At 36.4% G+C, this 10,986-nt stretch overlaps 1 protein-coding gene across 5 annotated transcripts; it reads left to right on the forward strand.

Moving 5' to 3' along the window:
* Positions 1-1,152: 1,152 nt before the first annotated feature.
* Positions 1,153-6,075, forward strand: LOC133715963 (putative clathrin assembly protein At5g35200). 5 transcript variants are annotated; one of them, XM_062142689.1, is made up of 9 exons: positions 1,153-2,177; positions 2,284-2,358; positions 2,847-2,993; positions 3,102-3,177; positions 3,331-3,434; positions 3,613-4,629; positions 4,752-5,009; positions 5,250-5,305; positions 5,719-6,037. In XM_062142689.1, the coding sequence occupies exons 2-6, from the start codon at positions 2,308-2,310 to the stop codon at positions 3,973-3,975; spliced, it is 741 nt and encodes a 246-aa protein (XP_061998673.1). In that variant the 5' UTR covers positions 1,153-2,177; positions 2,284-2,307; the 3' UTR covers positions 3,976-4,629; positions 4,752-5,009; positions 5,250-5,305; positions 5,719-6,037. The 5 variants fall into 5 exon arrangements, with proteins under 5 accessions (XP_061998673.1, XP_061998688.1, XP_061998680.1 ...); XM_062142704.1 differs by having other exon boundaries at positions 3,613-4,202; positions 4,483-4,629; positions 4,752-6,066; XM_062142696.1 differs by having other exon boundaries at positions 1,153-2,189; positions 4,752-6,075.
* The last annotated feature ends 4,911 nt before the right edge of the window (positions 6,076-10,986 follow it).

The following is a 10,986-nucleotide window of genomic DNA, read 5'->3' on the forward strand; positions in this document are numbered from 1 at the left end:
TGAAAGGATGCTTGCTATCCTGAGCGTCCAGAATTGTCTCTGCTGTGCGTCAACTTCATAGATTAAACTGTACCTTCTCAGAAGGAATTAGCAGACGAGTCTTATACCATTGGAAAGATACGGATGTTAGCTTTCTAAGGAATTTTACGGAAGTGGATTCGCATTCTTGTGGAGGAAGTTATGATGGTTTAAGTGAACCTAGTTCGGGAAGGCAGATTTTGACGATTTTCAGAATCTGACTTGTGAGGCCCAAGTCCGTTGTTCTTAGCACTTGAATGGAACAAGGCTGAACGTGTTTGACATATTTGGAGTAATTTCTTGCATTGACTTTAATAACCCTGCGTTGCTTTGGAGAGAAGAAATTTATTCCAAGTTGGACTAGAAGACCTAAGAAGCCCAATTCAAGTAGGAATTGGGGGAGACATACAAGGCAGAAAACCTAGCACGCCTAGAGGCAGAAGACACAGCATATTCTGCAGAGAACAAGGAGAAGAGAAGCTCTCACCATCGCTGACCCGAGTTCCTCAATTCTTCCATTGTCTGTTTCATGATTTCTTTGATTCTAGTCATGCTTTTCATAGTTATGGATATATTGCTAAACTTCTAAGCTAGGGCTGAGATGAAGCCCCTAGTATGACTATTCTATTTCTTTAGTTGGTTTGCTATTGAATTTCTGGATTTCTATGTTAAACTCTTAATCACAGTTTCAATAGAACTTTTATTCAAAATCTTTGCTCGGGATCAATAAGACCTAGGTTTTGTTTATGAGTTATTTGGTTGGAGAACATGATGCTTGATCAATGAGTAGATGTTTTCTAGGGTGTCAAAAGATAATTCAATCTTGTGATTAAAGAGTTGTGGATTAAGAATACAAGTGCATGATCATAGTCGATATTCTTGTTTGCATGATTTTCTAGTTCTTTTGTGCTTAATGGAGTTGAACATGTTTGCTTGAACCTGATCATTAAGTGGAGTAAATTATAGTTTGGCTACTTGAATTCTATACAGGATCAATAAGTTGGAATTCATAGGTTAGAAGAACTTTGGCATATGTCTGGGATCAATAAGGCTTATGTACGGAAATCTTTAGCTTGAAATCTAGGGAATTCAATTGTTATCAACTAGAGAATAGGATAGAAGTATTAGGTGGTGGATTCAATGCTTTAGCATCTTCATAATCTACTTTCTTTAGAGTTTAAATCTCATTGCTCATTCTTGTCTTTAATTTTAATTTTTCTTTCTTTAATTTTCTGTTTACAACTCAATCATCATAAAAATCAGTTTGTTTCACTTAAGTATAGCACACTTGTCATAGCAAAATTGTTTCAATCAGTCCTTGAGGGAATTACCTCGTGCTTTCACATTTATTCTACAATTGATTCGTGCACTTGCGAGTACTAAATTAAAATTTACAACACCAGCCACCACTGACGTCCCACTCTCACCATCACCCCACCACCAGCATCTGGTCGCCATAGCCCACTACTAGAATAATGTCATTAGACATCGCCACTATTAAATCGGTCAGGATTGCACCTGATGTTAAAAAACATGTTAACATCAGTTTGTGAAAAAACCGATTTCTATTGTTATTATAGACATCAGTCACCAAATAAAACGATGAGAAAAGTTTCGTTTGAAAAATTTTCAAAAACGCGGAGGGACTAAGTTTGAAACTTTTGAGAAACGCGGGACCAATTATTTCATTCCCCCACTTAGTATTTTTTCCCTCTGTCTGAAACTATCGAACCCTAATAACTCTCACTTTTATGAAAACTCTCGAACCTTGTCAACCTCGTTCTCTCTCCAACCTGACCTGCCCCGATTCCCCGACCTCTTTCTCCAACTTGGCCTGAGCTCGTTGTCCGATCCGAGCTGCTCGAGCTCCTTCTCCGACCCGAGCCGTTCGAGCTCCTTCTCTGACTCGAGCCACCTCGAGCTTGTTCTCCGATCTGACCTCGAGCTCCTTCTCCGACCTTACCTCGAGCTCATTCTCCGACATGAGCTCGTCAATCTCCGACATGAACTCCCTACAAGATTTGGTTCTGCAACTCTTAGGATACTTCTTGAAGGCTTACTTGAAGGCTTGAAGGATGGGTTCAATCGATACTTCGATTTCAGTTTTTGATTTCAGATTCTTGAAGGCTTGAAGGCTGGGTTCGATTTCGGATTTCTGGGTAAGTTGCTTGGTTACTCACTTTACTTACAGACTTGAGGGTTCGATTTCAGATTTGGATTCCTTGCAACTATACATGTTGAAATAATAATTTGTTTATAATGTAGCCCCCTGCATCAGTTTTACAAGCCATGGAAGAGTACGTCAGAGAAGCTCCCCGTGTCTCAATAGTTCGCAAGGAGGTATGAAAATACTCTTCCTGTAAGTTTGGTTATTTTGGGAGAAAACAAGCCAATGTCGTTCCCAATCAGAAAATAGTGGATCAATTCGAGTCAATCATAAATGAGATAAATCCGATCTTTGCTTTTTGACACTTGTGCAGCACTTGTAAAGATTATGCAATGCAATCACATGAATGAGCACACTTATGACATATATAAACTTTAGTGAAGTATCTACTAGTTGATAACAAATCACAGTGTATTGGTTAATGGAGTTATGGATTTTGATTTTATGTTTAATACTGGATTATCTTGTACCTTTTATATTGGCCCTCAATGAATTTTAAGGTGGTATGTTATATGAAATGTTCTGGTATTATAGTCTTGATATTTGATTTTATACATCTCGTTTTCATTGTCTTTGTATTCCATTTTGCTTTGTAGTTACTGTTTCTCTTTATCAATACAGTTTGTGACAGTTCCTTCGACTTCAATCTTTACTTTGACAGGTGATTGACAATAAAATTTCTGCCCCCAAGGAAATCTTGACCATAGAGGACAAAAAGACCCAAGACGATGAGGCACGTCCACCTTCCCCACCTCCACCTGAACCAGTAAAAGTGGTAGCACCTGTAGTTGAACCACTTGATTTGCTAGTAGTTCTCAAAATAATCCCCTTTTTTTTTTTGCTATTGTTTCTTGAATGAGTCTTCAAAATTATAAGTTTTTGAAGTTTAAATTGGTTGGCTTTCTTTTGTTGCTAGGGTTTGAATGATCCTGTTCCAGATACTGCAGCATTAGATGAGAAGAATGCCATGGCTTTAGCTATTGTTCCAGTTTGTAAGTGTTCCATCTCTATCTGCGTGATATAATAATAAATAATTTCTTGTAAATCATTAAAGAAATATGCATGAAGCTTCTTGCCTTTGTGTTTGATGAAAGACCTCTGTATGTCTCTAAAAGTAACTAAATTTGCTTTTGTGGTTCTTGCAGCTGATCAACCTGCGGCTCAACCTCAAGCAAATGAAACAGGTTGGGAATTGGCACTTGTTACAGCCCCAAGCTCAAATGAGAGTGCTACAGCTGCTAGCAAATTGGTATACTTCCCTTACTAAGTTCCCCTGTATCCTAATGTTTACTTTTTATTGCAATTAATAGTCGGTTTCCTTTATATTACACATGATTTTGCTTCTGTTTTTTTTTTCCTTTCTTTGTTTCTTTTTATCTCTCTGTTGACCAAGAACACTATTAACATCTTTTATCTATTGAGTGAAGGCGGGAGGGTTGGACTTGCTTACACTAGACAGCCTATATGATGATGCAATTAGAAGAAACAATCAAAATGTAAGCTACAACCCATGGGAGCAGGCTCCCATGAATGGTGGCATGATGCAACAACCAATTCATGATCCCTTTTATGCATCCAACACAGTGGCCGCACCACCCTCTGTACAGATGGCCGCAATGGCCAACCAGCAGCAACAGGCCTTCATGTATCAACAACAGCAGATGATGATGATGGGCCAACAACAACCGCAATCTTTGAATCCTTTTGGGAATCCTCATGGAGCACCTGCGCACCCCTATGGAGCAGGTATGCCTGTCCAAGCATACAATCCATACACAGGCCTTTTGTAGATGGGTATGTCCAAGGAAACACACACTTATCCATATACGGGAAAGAAAGGAACATGAGAAAAGTCGGTTTTAGAGGTTAAAGCATCACAAACTCAGAGGGGCAGGGATACAGTGACTTCATTCGATACTTCCAGTCTTCCATTTCTGGGTTTTTTGTTTGAACTTCACTGCATTTGCAGGGATACAGGGCAGTCTTGCTATTAAAACTGTGGAACTTCAGGACTCGGGTTCGTTCTGCTATATTGGGTTACCTACTCATATTCAGAGTTAATTATTAATTACTCTGGCGTTGGTTTTGATCTTATACTCTGTTCGTCAGTTTTCTTGTTCTAAATCTGTTCCTTGTTTTGGCATTTCATCATATTAATCTTGCATTTTGTGGTTATAAGTGGATGATTCAGTTTGTTGTTGGTTTTGAGTTTGGGTTTGTATGCTACATATTCACAATTCAAACAAACAGATTTGAAATTTTCATGCTTGCAACTAAGATGACCTATGTTTATGTAGGCACAAGTGGGAGGTGAGTGCACACATACATCAATAGTTTCCTCTTTGCAGATATGCTGTTGTGGTGATCAAGCAATAAAAAAGGTTTCTTTAACAAGGCCATGTACCAAAGCAAGGTTAGCTAACATTGATGGCGTCGACAACCAGGTATGTCTACTGTGGGGTTCATAATCATGCTTTTGTCTTCTTTTCTATATAGTATTGCAGTTTGTTTAAATATTCATGTGGTGGATATAAGCTTAATTCATTTAATTCGTTTCATGGAACAGGAAGTATACCTTGGAGAGAATGTTTGTTAAACCAGCTACTCGAATGTGCAAAAGATCAATTATCATTTAGGGCCGTGGTTAGGGACCTGAAACTCAGATCTCCAATGCTGCAAATTGTTCTCATGTCATAAATACAAATTCTTGGTTTGGCAGTGGTCATGTTTGGCCACACAGGGCAATACCAAAAGTACTAATTTCTGCATCCTGTCATCAAGTGCTATTTTCCGAGTGCAGCAGCAGCATTGTGTCTCAACGAAGGTTGGTTTAATATTTCAGCTCTTTATATGTTTTAATGAGTAGAATGAAATATGCAATACACATCCTGAAAAGTGAAAAAGTGTTCCTAGGGTAGCCTTAGTACATACAGGAATATAATTTTCTCAGTTATTTTTTTCTTTTCATTGCCTATTGAGGGTTTTGTTCATTGCTTGCCCTCCCAATGTTTGTTGTCTTCTTAATCATCTACAGTTAAGTATATGTTGCTTGAATTGGTTATAGGTGTATTCATTTGAGAGGTAACTTCTATCCTTGAAGAACAAGTGAACAACCAAGTGGTAAGCCACGAAGCTGCTTGAGTAGGCTTACACTTTTGTTTTCTTTTGTTGTGCATTTTCAGGTTTGTGGTCAAATGGTTTGGAGGGTGATCAAGTATTTTCTGAGTTTATGGTTGGTTTTCGTTGTTTTTGTTAGATTAGAATTAGCCTACAAACTTTACAGTAAATTGGAGGACTATGCAATTAGTAATTGGCTTTGTAAATCAGGTGTTTGCTTCATAAATTGGAGGTGTTGTTGGAAATTTATTAGTGGTCATTTAGTTCAGAAATTGGAGGTGTTTTTGTAATTGGAAGATTGTATTTTTAGTGATATACAGTGATTGATTTTTGTTATGTTTGTATACAGTGATTGATTTTTGTTATGTTTGTTTTGTCATGAATTGATCATTGATATTGATTTTTGAATTTTGCAGTTGTGTAGGTTGGTCATGCTGGAATTTTCAGCCACACAGAAGTATTCTCTTGCATCTAATTCAACTTACAATGTGGAAGAGGCTAGTGATCTGTAAGGCAGAAATGGAGGAATGTATAGATTTGATAATGGAAGAATTAGAGAGAGTTTGTAAGAGTTAGTGAAAAAGTTTGTGAACCAGCTTTTATGATATGTAAAACGATAGCATATTCGGCAAACATTATAAGATTGTGACTACTACTCTTATCGCCTAAACCCGTAGCATCGCGCGGACGTACTTTCTAGTATGATGTCTAGATATAAAGTTGAAATCAGTTTTAACCATAAAAACTGATGTCTAGTAATACAGATACATCAGTTCCAAAATGAAAATCGATGTTACTGAAATATATAGACATCGATTTTTTGTTGAAAACGATATGTTACTGAGTACCAGACATCAGTTCCAAAATGGAAATCGATGTTACTGAAATATACAGACATCGATTTTTTGTCGAAAACGATATGTTACTGAGTACCAGACATCAGTTCCAAAATGGAAATCGATGTTACTAAAATATACAGACATCGATTTTTTGTCGAAAACGATATGTTACTGAGTACCAGACATCAGTTCCAAAATGGGAACCGATGTTTGCAACAGTATCAGTCATCGGTTCTTAAATCAATAACGATGTTAAAACGCAAACTTGTGTTGTGTAATCTATATTTCTTTAAGCATAAATACAATAAAATGTGGGTTTAACAATAGTAAAACATGTAAGTTTGTTATCATTTAAACCTATTTACATCGATTTATAATTAGGAACCGATGTCTACACGAATACTAGACATTGGCTAAAAACCGATGTCTGCATTTTTAGGATCTTTCTCATCACCCACAAAGACATCGGTCGGGTTTTTGTTTCTCATCGGTTTTTTGCCGATGTCTGGGGCCATAATTCTAGTAGTGGCCGGCGCTCCTCTAAGACGGATGGCCCAAGACACAACAAACCCAGCTACCATTCCTAGATTGGATATGGAATGATTCATAGATCCAACCCAGAAAAAAACAGCCAGCAACCGCCATCTCTGTACAACCAGATTGCAAATCGCCGCCATGACTCCCGCCTCCTTCTCCGTCTTCAACCTTAAACCAGCAACATCAAACAGGTTGCCTGACGCCCCTTCCTCCTACAATCCCAGCTTGCACGAACAGAACCCGATCTCCCAACCGGTATCGAACTCTCCTGCCACCTGACCCCAATCCCAGCGATCAAAATCGAAACTGCACCGATCGAGAGAACCACACCCACCCATCAACAACACATGTCCGACGACAACGTCAATGGACGCGCAGTAGGACGGAAGCAATTAGTTTTTTAGCAAGCTCTAGTGTCGCGCGGCTAGAGAGAAAATAATACTCTCGAAAAAAAAAAAAAAAAAAACCAGTCACTTTCAGAAAAATGGATCTCTATTGGTCATGTCAACACTCTAAGATGATCGGGTCTCCACGTTTTTGCCAAGTCATAAAAAAGTAGCTCCTATTTGTGCAATGTCACCACTTAATGATCAAAATTGACGAATTGGCTAACAGTTGGTCTAGACTGATCAAATTGGTAAGTATAGGGGTGTTGCTAATAAAATTAAAAGAGCAGAGAATAAAGTGATCTTCGATTATAAGTAGAAGGCGGTAAACAAAATTTAGTCCATTTTTAAAATAAAAAATATATATACAGGGCAGCAAGCTAAATATAGTCCCCTTTTAAAATACAAAAAACAAAAAAAATCTTGTTGATTCTTAAATGAATACACCCCCCTTAGATTAGGATTGATTACTTTCCCTTATGTATATGGACGTAATACTATATAAATCTCTTTAAGAGTTAAATAGAAATATCACATCATTCCCAAATACTGTTTGCCAGAAAATTGATGGCATTTCCATAGATGACAAAAGAATTATCATATAAATTAAGACTTGTGGTTAACTTCCACTTCATCCAGCAAAAAAAAAAACACTAGCTAGCATAACAAAAACTAATAAAAAGACAAGAGAACTTAGCAATGGATGATAGTACTAATAAAAAAAGTGGGTGTCATTTGTGTCACTTCACCATTGTCAGTTCACCATTGAACGGTCAAAATTGACGGATTGGCTAACGGTTGGACTAGACTAATCAAATTGATAAGAATAGCACTTTGTAGATGAAATTAAAACGGCAGAGGCTAACATGATTTTCAGGTTTAAGTACAGGACGGTAAACAGAATTTAGTCCCATTTTAAAATATAAAAAAATCTACAGGGCTATAAACTGAATTTAGTCCACTTTTAAAATACAAAAAAATCTTGTAGACTCTTAAATGAATACATCCCCCTTAGATTAAGATTAATTACTTTCTCTTATGTACATGAACGTAATACAATAATACTAAATAAATCTCCTTGAGAGATTAATAGAAATATCACATTATTCCCCAATACTGTTTGCTAAGAAATTGATGGCATTTCCATATATGGAGAAGAATCACCCTATAAATTAAGGCTTGAGGTTAATTTCCACTTCATCCAGCAACAAAAAAAACTAGCTAGCATAACCAAAACCAATCAAAAGAGAAGAGAGCTTAGCAATGGAGGCTAGTACTAATATTGTGTTGAGATGTGTGAGTTTCCTAGGCATGCTTGTGCTTTCATTAGCAGTAGCCCCAGCTCCTCAAGAATCTGTTGTTATTCCAGACACAAGTACTCTAAAGTGTGCCGAAAGGTGTGCCATCGTTTGCGCTGTAAGCATAGAGGAGCCGCCAGCATATGCAACATGTGTGGGCCTTTGCATGCTTGCTTGCAAGATTGTGCCAACTTCCAACGTTGCCTATGGTTGTACTCATAATTGTGTGAGCTCTATAAGCAAAGTCATAAACACCATTACCAAACCCTCCATTTCTGGTACCTATACTTTCACTTAAGTTATCTATTTCTCATTCATAATTTCACTGTGCTTCCAATTATTTACAATATGATTGTTTGTCATGTAGATACTCCAAGCTATGCAGAAGGCTATGTTGATTCTTGCTACTACAACTGCTCCAAGAATAATAAACTTCATTAGATAAATCATCACTGTTAATAGCAGAAATTTACTTTCCTTATTTATGTTTTCTACTTCTATTATCTATGTTGATTAGGACTTGGATGCCTATATAAGCACCAATCATGCTTTGTACTAGGAGCAGTTTTATCATATCAATAATGAGTGTTAAATCACAATTTTCTTACTTTTATGGGTTATAGGCAGTTTTATTGAGGGCCAATAACGAGTGCAAGATCACCATTTACAAATTGAAAACAACAATCTCATATACCCAAATTTGCATAATGCAAGAAGAAGCTTTAGTTCCTAAATGATATGAAAATGTCAATAATCACCATACAACAATAAAATAATATAACATTTGCATCTACTCAATCTAACATCACAAAACTCGAAATAAAACTAATTTCCGAACACATACCAAAACAAAATTCTTGCTCTAGTTGATACCCAATAACCAAAATCTCAACATATTAGCCAACAAATAGAAAACTCCACCATGTAACCAAATCTGGGTACGAGATGTAACATATTTGTGCAATGTCACCACTTAATGGTTAAAATTGACGAATTGGCTAACGGTTGGACTAGACTGATCAAATTGGCAAGTATATGGGTGTTGCTGATGAAATTAAAAGAGCAGAGAATAAAGTGATTTTCGACTATAAGTACAGCTATACAGGGCGGTTAACGGAATTTAATCCCGTTTTAAAATACAAAAAAATATATAGGGCGGTAAGCTGAATATAGTCCCTTTTCAAAATATTAAAAAAAACAAAAAAAATCTTGTAAACTCTTAAATAGTTAAATGAATACACTCCCCTTAGATTAGGATTGACTATTTTTCCTTATGTACATGGGCATAATACTGTATAAATCTCCTTAAGAGATGAATAGAAATATCACATCATTCTCAAATACTGTTACTAGGAAATTGATGGCATTTCCATAGATGACAAAATAAACACCCTATAAATTAAGACTTGAGGTTAACTTCCACTTCATCCAGCAACAAAGAAAACAAGCTAGCATAACCAAAACTAATATATAGAGGAGAGCTTAGCAATGGAGGCTAGTACTAATAAAAGAGTGGATCCCATTTGTGCCACGTCACTACCTAACGGTCAAAATTGATTGATTGGTTAACTATTAGACTAGACTTATGAACATTGGTTAGTAAGGGTGTTGCTAATGAAATTAAAAGAGCATGGACTAACATAATTTTCGGGTATAAGTAATTAAGTATAGGGTAGGAAACGAAATTTAGTCCACTATTAGAATATAAAAAAATTTACCGAGTGGTAAATTGAATTTAGTCCCCTTTTAAAATACAAAAAAAAAAAGAAGAAGGTATCTTGTAGACTCTTAAATTAAATACACCCTCCTAAGATTATGATTGATTACTTTCCATTATGTACATGAACGAAATACTATATAAATCTCCTTAAGAGATGAATAGAAATAACACATTATTCTCAATTATTGTATGCTAGGAAATTGATAGCATTTCCATTGATGGCAAAAGAATCAATCCGTAAATTAAGGCTTAGGTTAACTTCCACCTCATCCAGTAACAAAGAAAACTTGCTAGCATAACCAAAACTAATAAAAATAGTATAAATATGGGCGGTAAACGAATTTTATTCCCCTATTAAAATATTAAAAAAATCTACCAGGTGGTAAACTGAATTTAGTACTATTTTAAATACAAAAAAAATATCTTATAAACTTTTAAATGAATACACCTCCCCCCCCCACCCCCCAAGATTTAGATTGATTACGATTCACGTGGACATAATACTATATGTGTGTGTGTGTGTATTTCCTTAAGAGATGAATAAAAATATCACATTATTTCCAAATACTATTTGCTAGGAAATTTATAGCATTTCCATAGATGGCAAAAATATCAACCTATAAATTAAGCTTTGAGGTTAACTTCCACTTCATCTAGCAACAAAAAAAAAATTAGCTAGCTTTACCAAAACCAAGAAAAATAAGAGAGCTTAGCAATGGAGGCTAGTACTACTATTGTGTTGAGATGTGTGGGTCTGCTAGGCATGCTTGTGCTTTCATTAGCAGTAGCCCCAGCTCCTCAAGACTCTATTGTTATTCCGGACACAAGTACTCTAACTTGTGCCGAGAAGTGTGTCATCTCTTGCGCTGCAAGTATAATCGAACCCCCAACATATGCAGAGTGC

This window comes from Rosa rugosa, chromosome 1 (assembly GCF_958449725.1).
Source record: "Rosa rugosa chromosome 1, drRosRugo1.1, whole genome shotgun sequence".
NCBI lineage: Eukaryota > Viridiplantae > Streptophyta > Magnoliopsida > Rosales > Rosaceae > Rosa > Rosa rugosa.